Source organism: Paralichthys olivaceus, chromosome 2 (genome assembly GCF_024713975.1).
Source record: "Paralichthys olivaceus isolate ysfri-2021 chromosome 2, ASM2471397v2, whole genome shotgun sequence".
Taxonomy (NCBI): Eukaryota; Metazoa; Chordata; class Actinopteri; order Pleuronectiformes; family Paralichthyidae; genus Paralichthys; species Paralichthys olivaceus.
Window position 1 is genome coordinate 7,752,362 of NC_091094.1, and position 21,223 is coordinate 7,773,584.

The window sequence follows — 21,223 nt, forward strand, 5'->3', positions numbered from 1 at the left end:
CGGCACCAGATTTCACACCTTCATAGATATCCATTCCCTAAATATGACGGATCGTTTTCATCAAGCTGCACAAATTATTCACCCTCGCAATGTTTAAAAAAAACAAATGATCTTTGCATCTTTGTTCAAAATGTAGGTTCTTTCTGGTCCATGTCCCATCCTTCCAAGTTTTTTGCAAATCTGTTATTCATTTTTTGCTCAATCCTGCTTACAAACAAAGCAACCATTAAACAAATGGACAGGGCAGAGGTAATGGAATTTCATGGTGGAAGTAATTGAAGTTGGCAGGTTGGCCTGGACTTGGAGTCGGGTTCTAGCTCTTAGCCCGAGCACCACAATCACTTTTGGCCCTGTGTTACTTTTAGAAGTAACTAAATACTGAAAGATTACTGATTTGTATTTATTTGAGATTTTCTTTCTTAGAATACATCTGATGCTTGCAAACCCACAATGTTGCAAACTTGTCTAAGAGGTCTGGTCTGTGTTATATTTAGTGAAAAAAAAGTTTTTTATTTGTTTTGCACATATAAAATGTCAAACTGCGATCATGCCTTTAATCTTGCATTATGTTCTTGAGGGATGGTGATGACAGATGGCATCAAAAGCATCAGGAAAATGAATAGGCACAGTGAGGTGGTGGTGGTGTTTGGGATTATCTGTTTGTTATCTTTAAGATTTATGTCTTTCAGTCTGTTCTCATTTCCATTTCATGATCCTCACTTCTATCACCCACATCTCTTTCAATGATTTGAGGGATGTGAGGATGGAGAGAATACTGATGCAACACTTGGGACATCATTGTTCAGTCAAGAGTCGCCCTGAAGTGATGGGGCGATACACAGCTCTGTTGTTTATCACTGTCCTTTTCTTCTGAACTGATTTGTTGTCTCAGAGATAGTTCCTTTAACATTTTGGCATTTCCTGACCAAGTGACATCCCCCATTTTTCGTTTGTGAAGTGACATTTTCAAGCCTCAGGTTTGACATTTTGTGGCACCGCGCACCCACTTACACCTGCGACCTGTACCCATTGGATGGTACTAGCTGTCAATCACACAGTATCCATTCCACCATGCTTTATCGTCTATTTGACTTTAAATGGAACCAAAATGTACAAAATAAACATCATGGTGTATTAAAGAAGATTTGAAACGAATCATTGACAGTGGAGATGTCTGATAACGATACCAGCATTGGAAAGGCCTCTTTTCTACTAAAAATGCCTGGTCATGCATTTGCGAGTATGTAAATCTATGTACCGATTAGATACCATCTCTTTGAAATTAATTTGTTTCCACCCAAACTGTACTTTCCTTTTCCTGGAAATCTCTTCTTCTTTCACATCCCTCCATCTTGTGTTTTAAGACTTTGTTGCATTAAAATGTCATCGTCATTTTAATATCCTTTCAGAGCAGCTGCAGGATCAAGTTGTTGAACAGATTCCCAACACAAACAGCTTTTAGATGAACTAATCATTCATGCATGGCTCAATGACATACAAGGAACATTACATTCTCTAAGTAGATCAACCATTCCAGAAACATCCATAACCTCCACATCCAGGCCTGTATTGTGTCCATGACGGATGAGGCACTGCTCCTCTCGTGGTTACTCCAGTTATTGTGAAGGTAATGATGTTTTTTAATGCAGCAATATCTGGAACATTTTCTGAGAAGAGAACAATGAGCTTCCTGGTGAATAACTTAATCATGGGCAGCAAATGAATCACACTCTGCATAAGAAAGTGTTGTTGACCTGGTTTTAAAGGAAGCAGGAGCTCTTTAAAACGAATCACACTCTCCAAGTTAACTTTAAATTAGAGTCACTGATTTTTCTAAATCATTTCTCCATAAAGCTTGTGACAGACACTCTCCAAGGCTGCACTGAAATGACAACTTAAAAATGCTCTGCTTTTTATGATTTGTACATAAAGTGAACTGTATTTAATGAATTTATAAACTCTGAAGTATTTGTTTCAGCTGAGTTTCATTTGTAAATTTCCCCTCAGTAGTTTATGCCAGAAATGTTTTTACAATTTCAAGAGGTAAGTTAAAAAAAACAGGGTCAACAGAGCAATTCTGCAGGGGTTTGTAAAGCAGCTTAGATTTCAGTGTTTGAGCACTGGTGGCTGCTAACAATATGTTTTGTTTTCTTAACTGTGTGATTTAGTTATAAGAAATAGGAATATTACAACACCAACACAAAACTATGACAACTTGCAGCTGTTTCTTTTGAAAACTATAAACAGATAATGTGTGTGAATATGCAGAATCAGCTGAGGGACAAGAACTTGTGGTCAAAGGCAGCATGTGACTGTGTAATACCTCCAACTTAAACTGAACTAACATCTACACAGTTTAACTCAGCAAAAAAAATACAGCAACAGAAAGTGGAAAATAAATCCCACTGTCGGTTGCCGCAAAAGCTGTTTGCCTAAATTGGTCCTTAACACTGAGCCAGAAAAAAATAATTTAGGAATTCGTAGGTGAGAAAACTGTTCTCAAAGACAGTTCTGCATGATTTCATCCACACGCACACACACACACACTGATAAAGACCATGTGTCTGACCTCTTCCACTTTACACTGAAATAAAGTCAGGGTCTGCACAAAGTGCTCTGAGGACCAGAGTAAACAAGAAGCAAACGAACAAGTGAGGGAATCCCGTAGAAGTAGGGCACAAAGTAGGCCGCACTCTTATCTCTCAAAAGGTTTGTCCCATTGCTGCCTCTCCTATGAGGTTCATAAATTTCCACAAATGCATCACAGCTTCGAAAGCAACTAGAGTTGGGTCCTCTAAACTCCTATGAAATACTGTATATCCTGTTTTCCAATGCTGGTTATTCTTAGTGTCAGTGCTGTCTTATAGGACGTGTTCCACCAGACCATCTGTGAGGATGTCTGTGATATAAGCTTCCTTTCAGCTTCCACATCCTAATTTATGCCTGTATGCTGCCTTCAGAGCACACAGCCTACTGCTTCTCTGTTCTGAGACTCACTAATGGTCTGAAGCTGACTGCTCTTTTCTTCCATGTTGGTTTAGATGAGAAGAAGAAGAAAGAGATGAAGGTTCATTAAAAGCTGTGGAGACGAAGAGGAAATGACCTCTTCAACTTTCACAGTGTGTTTCATATGGAAAATATGATGTGATCAGAATCTGGACCACGAAGACAAATATTCACCAGAAAAACGTCCTTTCCTATATTAAAACTGCTGCTCTGTGACCGTCCTGATCATTTAGTTCCTGTCAGTGGTTATGTAAGATGGCTAATTATTCTCAGGACTTCATGCAACACTGGAGTCTTAAACCATTAAAAGCAGGATATGCAACTTCAGGGACATTAATATGAACCTTTCTATTTCCAACCACCTTATCTCAAAGCTCAGTTTTATCATCATTTTCCAGAGCTTTTCCACAAAATGATTCATCACTCTGTCAGTGTACATTAATGTTGTTTCAGGATTATTTAATTTTGGTTAAAGTTTATTGCTGATTACACTGAAAGTATTTACAATCTTATATGTGGCCATTTCCCCTTCATTGATAAAGTAAGCGTGAAATGGAGAGCGAGAGCGGGGAAGACAAGCTGTAAAAAGGCAGATCGGAATCAAACCTATGCAACTGCATGTGCAAAGCACCCCACACTGCCAGTTGAGCTGTAGCGGGCGTCCCAGCTGTATTGGGAGTGAGCCGACGTTCCCACTTTAACACACATGGAGTAACATATACATTTGGAGTCTGTTCCTTCAAACAAAACAAAAGTGGACAATAGGTCCAAAATTCACTTTCTTTAAATGTGGTTTCCACAATTTCTTTAACTGCTAAATGGTCGACTGTGTTCATAGCTGGTTGCTAGGTTTTCTGTCTCACGTTTGTTTTTGAGCAGGTGGTGTAAAGCTGTTCAGCTGTCTGCTGCAGCTGGAAACAGTTCTGAGAACAGCTGTGAGGGTGAACCAAAACAATGAGCTGAAAGACACTGAAATCATCTGTAGAGCAGAAGGAAACTGAGTCAATTGATTATTGTTGATTATTAACAAAAAAATGTCACCTGTCAGTCACTATATCCATCGATAAACAACAAATGGTTGTGATTGGACCGTCCTGCCTGAGGACAGATGGACAATAGTCTTAATAGGACGAGGCCAGAGAGAATAAACATGAGCTCACTGATTGGTCTGTTTTCCAGGTTAAATCCCCGTGGTACTGATTAGTGAATCATAGTGGATGAAGCACAGTATATTTTCTATGAGTTTTCCTTTTACTAACATTCCTCCTTTCTCCTCATTCTCCACGACAGCGATGACACTCATCTCAGCTCAGCTCATTATAATACAAATATAACTGATTACGTTTTTCAGCTGAAAAACAATTCATCCTGTACCAGACTTGTCATTTTAAAGGTAAGAGCTTCTGAAAAGTAATTGCTGTTTTGACGCATGTTGATTGCAGCTCTTGTAAATGCATCAAAGTGCCAGTGACGTGCACTTGCCCTGATTTGCTTTGGCACCTTGTTCAGATATAGACAGATATAAATATCTTGGTGCACAGGGGCATCGGTCACCACAGAACAGAGGAGGTTATTATCACAGCAAGGATTTTTAACATGTGTAGATAGAATATAATTTTTTTTCAACTTTTTTAATCCGTAAAACAAAACAATGACAGTGATGGTTTTTTACATCTCAATAATATATCTAACCTCAAAGAATGATGATAAACTCATATACTAATAATGAATATAACAGTATTAGAGTATCCATGGGTTCTAGAGACAAATGGTCTTTACACATTAAACTGCACGGATCAGATCACAAGTGGACATCACTAAGCTCCCAACACACATTGAGGATGCATTTGAGATGCAGTCACTCACGTTTTTTGGTGCCACATTTAATGCTGCATTCAGCCCATTGATTCGCTCCTGACTCAGCTCTCACTCTCTCTCGCTCTCAGACTCTCATGCATAAAGACACGCCGACAACAGACACATCTGTAAATTGGCTAAAACAACGTCTTTGTGAACGAGAACAACGTGCATGTTTATTTGCATACGGAGCGGGGAAGTAAGATCCAATCATAAGTGGTCACAGGAGACATTCACAGAACAGACGAAATGTAGAGCTGACCACTTGAGAGCGGATCTCACAGGACGGACGTTACAGTCACACCAGGTCTGAACGTGACTCTTTGATCTGCACTCTACAAAAGGAGCACTTAGATATAATTATACTTCATGAGGATGTATATGCACAACACAGTGATAACTTAAAATATATAGAGGCACTTTGAATGTTTCCATTGAGACAGTAAAAGGTTACAGTCCACTACAGCCATTCCTCACACTTACCTACTTAAGGGTACTTATAGACATTAGAGGTAGTGAACTCAGACTAAACTTTGTGGTGCTGAATGTATAATAAAAAATGTTAATATAGAACAACTACACTGCAAGAGAACATAACTCGCCTCAGCCTTTGTTAACATGACTCACATTCATTTCCATACAGCAGCCAGTTGTCTTTGTGGACACTGACAGATCTGTGAGACACAATCCCAGAGTCATGGCCATAATCCTCATTTTAACATCGACTTCATCAAAGAGAGCTTCACTCGAAGGGACATTCATAAAAAAATCCTGTATTCCTCCGCCCACAGTGTCTCAGACATAATAACGAGTCAAAGAATGTGGGGAACCAACAAGCATGCGATGTGACTAATTATTCATCACAGAACGTGTTATCTTCTGTTTACTCACCGTTTTTGTCTGCTCGGCGGAAAATCTGTGGGGGAGAAAAAAAAGAGCAGGGAAGACATGGTTGTTAGTTCGAATCACTGACGGGATTCTTTCAATAAACAGGTGAAGATTAAAACCCATCATGGCAGATTGTGAAAAGCACAGCAGGAATGTGATGTCTGCTGTGAAAGATTTATTTTGGTTCTGCTGCACTGAACTGAGTCGTCATATGAACGAGGACGTTGAACGCCATTTGGTTGTAATGTGTCAAAAACGGGTTGTCACTTCTGAGGTAAAACAGTAAATTCAGATGCAGTGTGGGGCTGCTGAGTTGCAAAGAGACGATTAGTATAATTGATAGTCAGGAACTTGAGTCAGGAGAATCGCTCAAAGGAAATCTGTACGGCCGCACGTTTGTACGCTTCCACCAGCCAATCACATCGCAGGAAATATGGTCTCAATCTCCCTGTCACAGTGATGCTGACCTTTGACTCTCTGGATATGAAAATGCTTCATTATTTAATCCGTGCATTCATTTTTGAGTTATGGTCAAAAACATCTTTTGTCACTGCCACAGTAACAAAATATAATGAGCTCATCCTCGAGTCCAATGAACGTTTCTAACGAACCTGACAGATGAGTGGACAAAGTACCAGAGCCGTTGACAGACAATTTGCTGTGTGTGGTGTGGATGAACAAAACATTTTTTTCAAACTCAACCATAGGAGGAAGAGCAGCTTCTATTAATAAGCTAAAGTCTGACAGAATCACATTTCCAGGGCCATGTTATTGTGCATGATGGATTATTTAATGCCCCATTCAAATCACACTGAGACATTATGAGTGTTACTCATTAAACCTCAGTCACAGAACTGTCATACAGCGGTGAAACTATTTCAGGTTTGGGTTTTAAACTGGTGGAATAACGTTGGACAGAATAGCACAGTGGATGTAATGATCTAACATCATAATTGGATTATGTTCTGAACATGTAAATAGGAATATGGACGGATTATTCTGTTAGCAGCTCATGTAAATACCATACCATGATGTTTTATTCAGAATAAGATTAATAGGAGCAATACTGGTGTCCATGTAAACATAGTCAATGTGTTGTTTGGTCTTCTGCTGCACCACTATTAGTTTTCATTCCTTTCACTCTATTCCTTATGGGAGTCCTGGTGAAGTATGAGATGGTTTATGATTCACAAGAGAGGCTCTGACAACGATACCAAAGTGAGTTGTTGAGTAGCAGCTATGATGAGGATGTTTCTGAATGAATAAGAGATAAATCAACACTTGATAAAAACTGAAATAACATAAAAACACAAAAACCTAAACAAACATTCATTTCACATAATACAAATCAAATACTCTTTCAGGTTAACTAGCAAAAAATGTTGTTATACACAGCATAAGACACATACAAAATCTGCACGGCTGGAAAATATGAAAAGAATGAAAGGAGGAATGAGACTTGCATGTAGCCCAAACACGCTTTCCACATTCTGTTTTCTCTCACCGAGGAGGAATTGACAGTGTGATGGTTGTTGACTGCTGAGTGTGTGAGTGGTCACGAGCTGGCAGGGACTGTCGCAGTCATCATCTCAGATAAATAAAAAGCCTATTTTTAACATTGGTTCAAATTTTCACGACTGCTCGAGAGAGAGAGTCTGAAGCAGAAGATAATCAACTCACACAGATCAGCTCAGATCAGAGACGGAGTGACGACTGTGCCAGTGAGCGACAAACACTGGAGAGACGTTTGCCTCAGACGAGCGAGGCCAGAATATGGCTCGTGGTGGACCAGGTTATCTCAGGGTTATGGTCAGCTGCCTTGAGAACAGGAGCTGTGACTATTTTAACAATCATAGTTGTTTTGGTGTACAGTAGGAGGTTGAGATAATTGGACAACACAGAGGAGAAGCTGCTCCTTTATAAATCAATGTCAAGATGAAAGGATGGAAAGAAGAAAAGATTTCTCTCAAGTCTGCTGAGCACAGATGTGATTCAACAGAAGGCTCAGGTAGCGTGAAGAGAACTGAATCAGAAACTGGAACGTCTCTGTGCATATTCTGAACATGAATGTTTGCATCCTACCTGGTTTATCTGCGATAGATATTCTATAGTCAATATTCTTTATAAGATGAAACTGTATTTGCTTTATTATGTGTGTGATTTATATATAAATTTAAATGATTTACTTGACTTGGTGTTATTTTTTTATATATTGCTATAAGCTATTTCAGAGTACTGTTAAGCAATCGACACAATCTTCAGACAAATAGGAAGTGTTTCTATGAATGGTGTTGCCATGATGGACATCTGCTATGTGTCTGTGTGTGAAATAAAATTAATCAAAATAATCTGCATGTCACAAGCCACACTGCCCCATCCTATGTTAATAATCTATTTTCATATTCTATTTCCGCCAAATCTGATTTCATCGTAGATTCAACAAAGACACTGAGCTAAGAAATGCCAAAAAAACAAAACATCTGTATATCGTATCGATTCAACTCCTCCCATACGTTGCTTCACATTAAGCAGAGGTCAGACTTGACTTACTCATCATTTTTGACCTACAGGTTATTGATAACAGCAGAGCACGACCCTCTCTTTCATTTCCAAAGGTCAACAAACTCGAAATCTGCCAACATCCGTCTCTTTGCAGCCTCGAACGGTCGTTTCAAACCAGTTCTCATCGCAATCGTTCCTGTTTATCACCTGTCAAGACTCGAAGGTGACTGTAGAGCTGCCAATCTGTTATCTGGATCAGGTGAAATTGCTGTTTTTAAACGCATGATGGCAGGAGCTTCTGAACTCCCCTCTTTTAATACAGTAATCTGAAATTAATATTCTATCTACTTTAATCTTGCATACAGTGTTCTGTGAATCTCCTTCACAGTCAGCAGTCTTTTCTTCATCCCCTGTGGCGCGGTGTAACTCATCCGAGCAGCACGTTGTCCCTCCTGCTCCCTGCAACAAGGAGCAAGTACAGTGCTGCTAAACTTGTTTGGGCCGTTTCTCTGAGCCCTGCGGTGTCAAGAGACGATAATGCATCATTTACAGCGATCCCAGAAAAGGTCAGAGCTGCTTCCCAGAGCGCTGCCGTTCTCATATCATGGCGGCAGGTGTTAAGACAGTGGGCTCTCTCTCTCTCTTTTTGTTTTTCTTTTGTGCTGGATGTACATTTTACATTCTTTTTTCATTTCTATATCCTTAAACCCCATGGGAGAGGGAGGACAGAAATGTGAGAGCTGAGAAATACAGAACCACTGGTTACAAACAACAAAGATGATTTAAAAAAAAGCAGCCGTCAATGTGGACGGACGCTGACTATCCTCCCAGCATCATTAACTGTCAGCTGCTCTTTGAACAGGACATTTTTTCAGTCACTTCCTCGTTTCTACATCTGTGAATCTGAGTTGTTACAACCTCTACATCTCTATTATACACCGGCTCATCGCCATGTGAAAAGATATCAGTAATTTCAATCTGATTTTCCCACCACAGAGGAGCGTCTTTCTGTTGCACGCACACTGGGCAGTATGGTTTAGAAGTAAATTGGTCTTATTCTTTCAGATTTTACATTATTTTACCTTAATTAACATCATGATTCCATTGAGTAATTCCAAAACAGATGTGTAAAGCCTGGCAGATGTAGATTTTTGGGGCCAGTGCGGATACAGATGTTACATGATATTTTTCTTTATATTGCATGTTTAGAAAAAAACATCCTTGTGAATAGTATTTCTATTTTCATTCTTCACACAGTTTGCTCTTATACTGCCTCATTTCTTTTATGGAGGAGAAAGGTACATCTCATTTTATCTCATCAGCCAATACATGTTTTTAAATGGCAATGATTCCTGAGAAGTCTTTTACTGTTATGACAAAAATCTAATTGACATTTGATGTTTTACAGCTTAAGCATAAACTTTATTAGAAATAAAGAACACAATACAAATACAACCAACTTAAATTAAGAAAATAAATCTAAAGGCACATATTTTCCTCATTGTTTAGTCTATAAAATAACAGTTTTCATATCTGCAAACATACAAATCAATACAAATACCATTTTTTTTGTATTGGCAGACTGATGAATTGCTCTGGCTCTACTTGTTTGTGTATTTGTATCTCCTGTATTGATCTTAAATGTGTAACTCTCCATAATAAAGCCCATCCACTGGTATTATCTCTGAAAATCAATGACAAATTGAGAGATTTATGCTTTTTTCAAGATGACTGCTTTACTTTGCTGTGGCGTTTGTTTCCCACACGTTGGCTGAACAGAGTATGAGACAGATCTCAACCTGCTTTAAGCCAACACTTAGAATTTTTAAATTAAAATCTCTCAGCTGTTCCAGTGGAATAATTGGACAACCCACAGAAAATAAGACTTTCAATGTCTGGACAATGTCTTGCCTCCCCCAAACCAGAACAGAAAGACAAAAAACAGGCTGTCTTGGTTTTGATTCAGAGTATTTAATATTTCCCAACACCATTATTTCCCTTGCACACAGGCTGTTTTAGACGTTTCAAACATAATTATGTGAACAATCACGCAGAGCGCACCTGTTCGTCTGTTTCTGCTCCGACATCTCGAAATTAAATGGGGGAGGTGCTCTCTGCTGCTGTGCTCTGTTCGGGGACAGCGTGTGCACCAACACAATGACAGTTCTGCAAAATGTGGGTATGGTGCGTCCTTGTTTAGACGAGCTGTCAGAAAATAAGGGCTCAGATTTGGACACATGGTTGGCCTACTAACCCAGGACAGTGTGTGAGGGATGGATAATTACTTATCGATGGAGAGTCTCTACTGCAGTGCCGCAGGTTATTCAGGCAGCGGGTGTTATTGGTTTAAGATCCACATGGGGGGGTGTGTGTGCGTGCGCATGTCACTGAGGGACAATTTTGATTCAATAACATCATTGTTTGGACATTTTGGCTTTTTTAAAAGCTTGGTAGGGTTAGGTGTTTGGTTGTGATAGTTAAGGTGCAGCTAAGGGGCTAGGGAATGTATTATGACAATGAGTGTCCTTACAACTATAGAGAGAAATGCATATACGTGGAAATGCATTATGCAAGTGAATGGCACGAATCAAAAACTGATCACAGGATTCAATCCTAAAGTTATGAAGTTTAATATTATGATACAAGACCAGGTTTTTTTTTGTATTTCTGTTTTACATAAAGCTTTCGAAGATCAGAAGTGTTTGTGTGTGTGCAACAATGAGAGGAGAACCCCCCCAGCAGCCTCTGGAACTGTCTGACTGAGAGCTTAATTTATCATGCAGAGGCAGCAGCTGCAGCCTAATGCACACAAACACACACACACACACACATTTTTCCACAGCTTATTAGGACTTTGCAGTGACTAACATTTACTGTGGACAGCCTAACCCTAACCTAACCACAATTAACAATTTACCACTGAACTCAACCAGGACCTCAGATATGACGTGTTGCCTCATTAGGAGCGGACTCCAGGCCCCATGAGGACAAGTGGTCCTGACAAGGTCAGTGTTAACAGAATCCTACAGAGAAAACAAGAATGAAAACAAACACAGAGCTGTGTCTCCATAACTTCAGAGGACATTACATTGACTTACAATAAAGTCTGAGTTACTTATTTTAACTTTAACCATAGTTAGGACTTATCTGGGCCAGATCCTAACCCTGATCTTAAACCTCACCCTGATCCTGACCTAAACCTACTTCCCTGCGTGCCTGTGCCCCTTGTAACGCTTGTCTGGAGCATTTTTACTTTAACCTAACTTAAACCTAAACCTAACTTGAACATAAACCTAAACCTTTGAACTCACCTTAAATCTGAATGATTCACATTTTAAGGACTTACTCCACATAAGATAAGTCCCCATAATATGACTTTGTAAACAGATTTAGATCCCCACAACATGACACACACACACACACACACACACACACACACACACACACACGACACAAGAGTTCATGCAGCTTGAACGTCTTTGGACTATCACCTCTCTGATAATGGTTTTAAGACTAATTGCACGTATATTAAAAGCAGAGTTATCACCTATCATGTGGCTGCCTGAGTAACGGAGGAGATGCACTCACATCATGAAAGATGGTCAGTCCCTGTCCGTCGCTGTGCTGCTGCTGCTGCTGCTGCTGCTGAGCCCGGAGGTGCTTGTGTTTGGCGGACTGCAGGCACATGGTGATCATCTCCGTACAGGACAGCATCTTTCACCGCGGAGGGACACACCTCGGTCGTGGAGAGAGGAGGAAGGAGAGGAGAGTGAAGGTGTGCAAGAGATGGGAAGTCACTGCTGAGAGAGAGAGAGAGAGAGAGAGAAAGAGAGAGAGGGGTGGGGGGGATGCTGAGGAGAGCTCCAGCCCCTCCCCCTCCTGCTGGAGCCGCTCTGATTGGCTCGTTTATCTGCTCATCTGGATCGTACAGATGTTCTCCTGACTCTTTTCTCTCGTTTGTGCAACGAGATCCTAGATTTCATCAACTGTGTCAGCTAAACTAGAAGTGAAGTCAAATGCACAGTCAGCCAACTTGTGTTCATCAAAAAGATCTTTACAATTAAAAATGTTCTCGAGGTAAAGTTGAATGTTAAACCTGCTTGTTATTAACAGTGATGCCTTCACGTGAGAGCAAACTTCGCTTTGAACGTCACTACACTAACTTTAGACAGACGCTGCCCCCTGCTGGATCCTGGAAGTCACTGTTTCACAATATTGGCCGTTTACAAACAATATTTAATCATGATTATAGTTAATTAAATATCTATTATTATTACTGTTATTATTATTAATATTATTATTATTTTGTATGCTTGTATATTTTGTACATATTCTTCTGAACAATCTCTGACATACTGCATATATATATATATATTCATGTGCATACACAGTCTTTTTACTTTTCATTTTATTGTATTTTTTTACTCATTGCTTTCCTAAAATCTTCATTGTGTTATTTATTATTATTATTAATGATAATAGGCATAATATGAATAACAATAAGAAATATTACCAATTTTAAACTTTGCCTATCCTCCTCTTTATTGTACAGATATTGTACATAATCTCATATTGTACACAAACATATAATTTTATACATATATATTTCTTGATTTAATTTTAATTTTGTATTAATTTAATTGTATGTATTACTTATTGCTCTTGTACTCTGTACGATGTGTTATTTCGTTATGGACGTCATCTGCCTCAAAATAAACTAATGAAATAACAGTGCAGGTAATTAAAGAGTTGAAATTAAATTAATTTATGTTTTTTCTTTTAAATGTAACTTTTTTTCAACATGAGAGGGGGGCGGAGCTAAGTGATCCAGGAGCGATCCTTTCTAAAGTTGCTCTTCCTGAAGACGAGTCGGTTTCGCTTTCGTTTCTCCCTGTCAGACTCTCAGGAGTGGAAACTGCACGGAGGACGAACCACGAAGTTTAGTCTGTGGCTTGAGACTGATCCTGAATCTGGGCTCTTAAACTTCTCTGCAGGTGAGCGTGTGTTGGGTGTGAACATCTGAGGACGCTCACAGACAGCTCGGCTGTAAAACTTGTCTTGACACAAACAGCTCTCGTGTTGTCTGTGACATAACGTCTTGTGTTACCTGTGTTTTCAGGTGTGATCATGGCCTCTGAAGTTGCACCGAAAGTCAATTTGAAAGAGGGTGAGCTACATATCTGATCTCAGGGAAAACATGTCTGTGATGAATGAGGCTACACTGAAAGTCGTCTGTTGTTTTGATCCGTCATAAACGAACTGTTCTCTCTAATCGCGAGTACAAAGTACATTCAAAATAAAGTGTCTACAAGGAACATAATGTATATGTGTGAGGAAGATGGAGATACCACTATAGATAGGTCAGTATGACAGTAGGTGTGACAAGTATCACATAGAAGTGAGGACATTGGTGTCAACTATTAAAGAAGATTTACTTTTACTTTTAAAGGACCAGTGTGAAGGATTTAGGGAAATCAGTTGATAAATATAATATTCCTAATAATAATCAGCTATGTTTTCATTTGTGTATAATTTGTCTGAAAGTAATAGTTGTGTTTTTCTTGAATATTAGCTTGAATATGTTGTTAGAAATCTGTGAAATGAGTGGGTCCTCCTCCACAGAGTCCAGCACCATCATGTTTCTACAGTAGCCCAAAATGGTCAAAAAAGAGCCTTTGCATTTTTCTTTTTCTTTGACATCACTCAAAGCACATGGTAGTTTTTCCTACATGCTTGAAAAGGGAGAGTTGTGGTGGAAAGTGTTGGTTTCCTCCTCAACCTCAGTTGGTTGTTATCTGCAGCCTCACCACTAGATCCTGTGCTGATCATTAATGACGTTCCTTGCTTCCTCTGCAGCGGAGGAACTCGCCCTCTCTCTGAGCGACGCCCTCAGCAGCGGAAACAGTCAGGAAGCGGTTGAACTGTGCCAGAGGTTGTCGCAACTGTCTGTTCCTGTGTCTGTCAGTGTCAATAAACCAGCCTACCCGCAGGACTCCATAAGGTGGGACACAACTGTGTGTAGGGTACTCTAGTCAGATGTTTCCAAAACTGAAAACCTTATTGCTTGTTTGGTTAGTTTCCCTCTTTTGAAGAGATGTGCTAATGTTTAATAGATGAGAGGAATCAAGGTCAACCATGGCAGGAGATATGAATTGGAGTAGCTCTTAGTAGAGCACATACAACAGTCTCTTTAAGTCCGATCCTGGCTGCATCAAATAAAAACACTCATAGATACCAGTACTCTGAATGTGCCTGCTTTGTTTCATCAAGATAAATTAATTATTTCCTGGCAAAATAGAGAAAAACACTATTTTAAAGAAAGTAGAAAACAAAATCCTTGATCCGCCCCCAGATCTCGATCTGCACCAAAATCTAACTGCTTACAAACCAACCAACAAACAAACTGGAGTGAAAATAACCTCCTTGGTGGAGGTGATAACAAGGTGTGTGTATGTGCATGTACCAACCTTTTAGACATATGATCCAATAAAGAAAAACTAAAACTGAGATGTTCTGTTCTTCAGGTTGAGAGTCGGAGTCGAGGATGCTCAGTCAGAAACTTACATCCCAATGACCACTGTGGTCTCTGCTGATATGACAATTGCACAACTCAAAGACCAGGTACTGATGCAACAGCAATTTTGATGAGTTCAATATTTTACTAACCATTTTTATTAAAAAATACTATTGATTGCACAACTACACTTTAAAACATTGTCAATGATATAAAGTTTAAACTGAGCCCTGATGTGTTAATTCAGATATTTTACTAGTTTCCTTATGTTGTTATGAAACAAGTATCATAGTAAACACAAGTTTACATTATATCTGTTGCTACTTTTATATTTCTTATGCAATTCTTTTTTTGAAATGCATGTACATGACAATACAGCTCACACACTGTCTTTTATCATCAGTCACAAGTGAGAATCAATTTTTCCACCAAACAAACATCATGGCTGCAATGAACGATGCGTTCCGAATTTCAGATCAACACTGAGTTCGGGTTCGCGCCCACGCTGCAGCGCTGGGTGATCGGCAAGCGGCTGGCTCGGGACAGGGAGACGTTGTACAGCCACGGCATTCGTAAGAGTGGGGACCAGGCTTTCCTGTTCATCCTCTCCGCCCAAGCTGCTCACCTCACACGCCATCAACACAAACTGGACCAAGAGCAGCAACGCATAGACGGTCAGCAACACACACACACAGACATGGACAATAAATATCAAATATAAAAGACACAAACGTTTCTCCAGTGGAATTAACAGTCGAACTGACCAGTGAAACAGATGCTTACAATAAGGATCATCTATTTGTAGGCATCGTGGATTCAGTGGTGTTGATGCCACATTTTCCCAGGGGGCTGCAGGGAGGAGGTGATGGTGAGAAGACGGCTCCTCCTCCACAGCCCAGGCACACTGCTCCTCCTCCTGTGGCTCCTAAACCTCCGGTCAGAATACACACTCTGTCTGCCTGCATGTCCACCTAGTGTGTGTCCAGCAGCTGCACATTTTAATTTGTAAATTGTCTTTGAAATAGTTACAAAAATGGATGATTTCACTGATTTATTTGGCGCTTTGTGGAACACTTTGTTATTTGGCTAAAGAACAATATAAGTATAATCTGTGGTTGTGTGTGTAGTTGGGCTGGGCCTGCACTCAGTGCACGTACGTGAACAAACCAACTCGTCCCGGCTGTGAGATGTGTGGAGGGGAACAGCCAGAGGATTATGAGGTGCCTGCCATCTACCAGCCAGACCAGCAGGAGGTTCTACGGATTCAGAAGGAACAGCTGGCCATTTTGCAGTATGAGCAGGTAACAGTGCTACTCCATTCAAATTCAGGCAGCCAGATTTCCTGGTGACAAAATGTGTATCTAAGTTTGACCCAAGTTGACCTGCATCACAGTGACGCTGGAGTCATACAGTTAGTATTTCTAGAGCTTGAAAGTCAGGAGGTGTTTACTTTACTTTCCTACTTCCAGATTGGAAGTTGGAGGCCATCAGAGTTTTCTCTAGTAATCTAAATGCACTGGATAGTTATTAGAGCCTTGACATGTATTGGTGTACTGATTAAAGATAGATAGATAGATAGATAGATAGATAGATAGATAGATAGATAGATATCAGCGCTTACGTGTTTATGCACTTATGTTAAAATGCCGATTCTGAAAACCTGTTTCACAGAATAAACTTGGCAGAAAACATGTGAACTTCTGCTGATTTACTTATTTATTTTCTCAAGTTCTATATTTTAGATTTTATTTCTGTTTTTTTAATGTAAAAGTCATTTATAGTTAAACTTCAAGCCTCCATTACATTTCTTCACCATAAGGGTTTGATAATGACATCTTAAGAATCATTTACAGATTTATATACATCTATGTGGGTCAGTATGTCAGTATCGGCATCAGTCCCCCAAAAATCAATATCGGTCAAGTAATGTTTACCGAAATACTCTCTTGTGTAGAAAAGGATGTTGATCAGATAATCTACAGTTTTTTTTTCTTTATGCAGAACCAATAGATGAAGTATCACACCACCAGACTGGAGTTTTATTGAACAGTCATCAGCTGCATCACTTTTTATTCTCTGGAAACATGTTAATAATAGTGAGTACTGACAATTTGTAATGCAAGTTCATGTTGTGCATTTTCCTCTCGCTCCTACTCGGTAGACTCAGCAGGAAGAGCGAGAGAGGAACTATCTGGACTTGATTGAGGCAGAAGATCAGAACCTGATTCCCAATGCCACAGAGACAGACTGTCCCATCTGCTTCTCCACCCTGGAGCCGGGAGACGGCATCGTGCTCAGAGAGTGTCACCACACCTTCTGCAGGTCGGACAGGAAACAGCTTTGTTGCATTTCATATGACATGACTGTGATAAATATGTTTTATGCACTTCCACATTTGTATTTTTTTATGTGTGTGTGTGTGTGTGTGTGTTTCCTTGTTCAGGGAGTGTCTACAAGGGACAATAGTGAACAGTCAAGATGCAGAAGTGTCGTGTCCTGAAGAATGTGACAGTAAAATACCGGACCGAGAAATCCGAGCGGTGAGACAAGAAACAAACTCAAACTTTGAAAGTTGAAGGGGAGTAATAGGATACACTATTGATAATCCAATTACATATTACTAACAAGATTTTCATTACGCTTGTTTCAGTAGATAATTATTACAATTTGAATCAGCACATTACCATTTGATATTGTGGAAAATTACACTAGATGATGGGGAAAGATAATCTCTAATAAGTAGCACATACTTTTATTTCCTGTTAATGTAAAGTTAATACATCCTGTTCACTCTCACACTCTCTCATCTTATTCCTGTTATCGTTAACTATGTGATCCTGGTTGCAGCTGCTGTCTGATGAGGAGCACCAGCGTTTTCTGGAGATGCGTCTGAGCATCGCAGAAAGCTGCGCAGAGCACAGCTTCCACTGCCAGACTCCCAACTGTCGAGGATGGTGCGTCTACGAGGACGAAGTCAACGAGTTCCAGTGTGAGCTCTGCCAGGAAACCAACTGCATCCTCTGCAGGGTAGCATTGTGTTCATTGTATTAACTGAGGAGGGTTTGCTTTGATGTGCACTGTATAGTAGAAGCACCACAAATAAAGGAATTTTGTGTTTTATTTTGAAGGCCATCCATAAAGGCATGAATTGCAAGGACTACCAGGATGACCTGCGCATCCGAGCAGAGAACGACCAGGCGGCTCAACAAACGAAGCAGATGTTAGAGGTAGGTCCATCTTTGAGCTAAATGTAAATTCACTGTGTCGACATTAACAGGTGATAACAGTGGGCAGCAAACAGGCCTGTGCTCCCTGCTGCTCACAAATCCTGTTCAGATCAACATCCGTCCTGAGGAATCCGATCACATGTGGACAGTGTTGAGTTTGTAGGGATCGTCTGAGTTTCCTGATGTGTCCGATGTCTGTGTGTGTGTGTGTGTCAGCACGAGCGAGTTAGAGAGGGAAGAGTCGGGAGGGGCTGAATGAACCTTGTGCAATCAATGTATCAATCATTACATGGTGATCACTGTTAAACTGGAAGGCTGATGTTTTCTTTAACACATTTTATAAATTCTTTTTTATCTCACATTGAAGACAGTTTCTTACACGTCTTTTAACAAGTCTGACACATACATGAGTATCCATGTGAGTTGCACCAGCAGCACCTCAGGCTGTTCTCCACTCATAACTGTTTAATGTCGGTCTTTTTTCTCCTCTACTTTAAAATAACTTTCAAGTAGCTTGTATCGATTTTTCTCTTGTACTACAAGTGTTATCCAGTGTTGCTTATCTGTGTAGTTTATTTTAAATGTGTTTCTCTGTGACTGCATCTGTTTCATTGTATTTCACAATAGAGCCTCCTGCAGAATGGCGAGGCCATGAAATGCCCCAGGTGCGACATCGTCGTCCAGAAAAAGGACGGCTGCGATTGGATCTGCTGTTTGATGTGCAAGACAGAAATCTGCTGGGTCACCAAACAAGCTCGCTGGGGACCAAATGTGAGTATTCACACAAGTGTTGGTTCAGTGTTGAGGAGAGTTTCCACACAGACGGGTCACAGCAGGAAAAACACCAGTGTTAAACCTGAACAACCAGTAAAACATGACAGTGTGACTGGGAGCCAGGACCCGAGACTGCAGCAGCTAAATGGTATTAGACCATAGTTCATGTTATTATTCACATATGTGCTCCTGAAATTGGGTTTTTGGTCCAAGTCGCTTGTTTCAAGTCGTATTCAATGAATAAAATGAAGGATAAACCTCAGTATGTATTGGGGCGTGGATACAGTGTGATTGACAGCTTTTACCATCCAATAGGTGCAGGTCGCAGGTGTAGGTGTCTTGAGCTCGCACTCAGGCTCCACCCCCCACTCTTCTAAATACAATTACATGTGGTTTCAAAAGACCAAGATGCCACACTTGAGTGTCATGTGTTCTCTACTTCTGACTCTTTGTCTCTTCCGTACTCTTTACAGGGCAATGGTGACACATCAGGTGGATGCAGATGTCGGGTCAATTTTCAGCCTTGTCATCCCAACTGCAATAATTGCCACTGAGGCGAGCACAAGTGAACAAATACTTTGTGTGAGTGTGAGATGCAGACCTCAGCTGATGCGCAGGCTTTTGGCTTAACACAGGATACAGGCCAATATTCTTTTGATTTGTTTCGTTGACTCTTAGACCTGATTTCTGGACTTTACTCAGGTGCTTTCCTGCTGCTGAAGCACATCTTTGTGTGGCTACCACTGATAGAAGTTTTGTATGGAAGTTATGCAAAGTGCCAACTTTTGTTTCTGCATCTCTACAGCTGAGGATATTAACTTTCCTCGTGAGAACAAAAGCAAGCTAAACTGGGATTCTCTGCTATAATAATAACTTCTTGTGAGGAAGCAATGCTTCATATACATTTCTATCTTATTTCCACAGCCGTTATAATTTGTTGACTCAAGTCTAGCTTCAACTCCAATAATGCACAGAGAAATGTATGAATATTCCCTCACATACAGTATATAAAGTGTAAGAGTCTTTTCCTATGGCTACAGCTAATTAACTACATCTAACAATATTTACCAATACATTATCTATACTGCTTTTCCTCTTGAGGGTCATGGCGGGGAGCTGGAGCTGATGCCAGCTGACATTGGCCGAGAGGCGAGTTACACCCTGAAGAGGTGGCCAGTCCATCGCAGGGCTGAAGTACAGAGACAAACAACCACTCACTCTAGCATTCACGCCTACGGTCAATTTAATCTCCAATTAATTTAACAATCTAACAATGTTCCTACATTAATTATTTCTTTTCTACAATTCATTTAGTCAATTAAACCAGTGACAAGAGGAATGTTTTATCTTTAATGGAAGTTTTTAAACAAGGGTTTTTCTTTCAGTTGTCTAATAAGGCTGAGGTGAAGGATGTTGTTTTAATTGTTGGAAATGTGTTTACAATGTGTTGTGTAATGTGATCTAATGTGTTAACAAGCTGCTCTGGTGCAAGGAGTTTGAAGTATCATGTTTAAATCATGAAAGGTGGATGAATAAGGAAGATGTAGTTTTTCAGTTCTTTGTCCATTAATGAAGCCTTAAATTAGTTGTATAATATGTAGTATAATATATACAATATATTTTCTTTTTGTGGGGTATCTACAGAATGTGCAGGTTTCACCATTACTTGAAACGTGTCTGAAATAAACTTGGTTCATTTGTCTTCAGTTATGTCATCAGGTAAAATCAATAACTTGAACTTTGAGGAAGTTCATCTTGTTGTTTATGTAGCAAAATGCAAGCAGCCATTTTTAACAGGCAAATACGAACATTGTTTTTTCTCTCTAGGCCTGACAAGAACCAACGTGCTCTGTCAGCCTCTGCACAACTTTCATCAGTCTTTGTGATATTTTGCAGGGCTCAGCATTAATCAGAAATGAACTCTGAACAACACATTCAATATAGTAGATACTTATTCTTGTCATAATCATACAAATTTACCTTCATTGCTTTTGGAAGCAATACATGTAAGTGTCTTAAAATGGTCACAATACTTCAAGGAAACAGTTGTAATTGTATTTACTTAATCAGGTTACATGTGGGACTATTTGAAGGTTCGGGTGAATCTTCTTGATCTCAGAAATACTGTGTCTCTGGTGTGTGAAAATACCTTAAAGTTTCTCTCCTGTCAAATGTTGCGTGTTTTGATTTTTGTTACAAAGCTCACTGTGCAGAATCATGTCTTCACCTTCACCTGCTGAAGGAGGAAAGCTTTTCTGTGCTCCTTCAGTGTGACATAGAAACCCGAACAGACTTTCCAGTGAAGTATAAGACTTATCTTGTGTTTGTCAATTAAACTTTTGAATCAAAAAGGAGAAGCAAACGGTATAAAACATATCAGGCACAAATTATTAGTATTTTTGTTTTAAAACATCTGCAGGATTTAAAACTTTCAAAACTTGTGCGGTTTATTTGG

General features: G+C 39.8%; 2 protein-coding genes across 4 annotated transcripts in view; one reads left to right on the plus strand and one right to left on the minus strand.

Moving 5' to 3' along the window:
- necab3 (N-terminal EF-hand calcium binding protein 3) overlaps positions 1-12,077 on the minus strand; it is a 32,088-nt gene extending 20,011 nt beyond the window's left edge. Inside the window, exons 1-2 of one of the 3 annotated variants that reach the window (XM_069533955.1) lie at positions 11,842-12,077; positions 5,755-5,779 (exon numbers count right to left, since the gene is read on the minus strand). In XM_069533955.1, coding sequence (XP_069390056.1) covers positions 5,755-5,779; positions 11,842-11,967 — 151 coding nt within the window. In that variant the 5' untranslated portion in view covers positions 11,968-12,077. The remainder of the gene's footprint in view (positions 1-5,754; positions 5,780-11,841) is intronic. The other 2 variants (XM_069533950.1, XM_069533959.1) reach the window with 2 other exon arrangements.
- Positions 12,078-13,096: 1,019 nt separating this feature from the next.
- On the plus strand, positions 13,097-20,940 carry rbck1 (RanBP-type and C3HC4-type zinc finger containing 1). Its single transcript, XM_020096825.2, has 13 exons — positions 13,097-13,247; positions 13,373-13,420; positions 14,110-14,254; positions 14,778-14,874; positions 15,243-15,441; positions 15,573-15,703; positions 15,895-16,068; positions 16,929-17,089; positions 17,211-17,307; positions 17,615-17,794; positions 17,896-17,994; positions 18,622-18,765; positions 19,242-20,940. The coding sequence occupies exons 2-13, from the start codon at positions 13,381-13,383 to the stop codon at positions 19,320-19,322; spliced, it is 1,548 nt and encodes a 515-aa protein (XP_019952384.1). The 5' UTR covers positions 13,097-13,247; positions 13,373-13,380; the 3' UTR covers positions 19,323-20,940.
- The last annotated feature ends 283 nt before the right edge of the window (positions 20,941-21,223 follow it).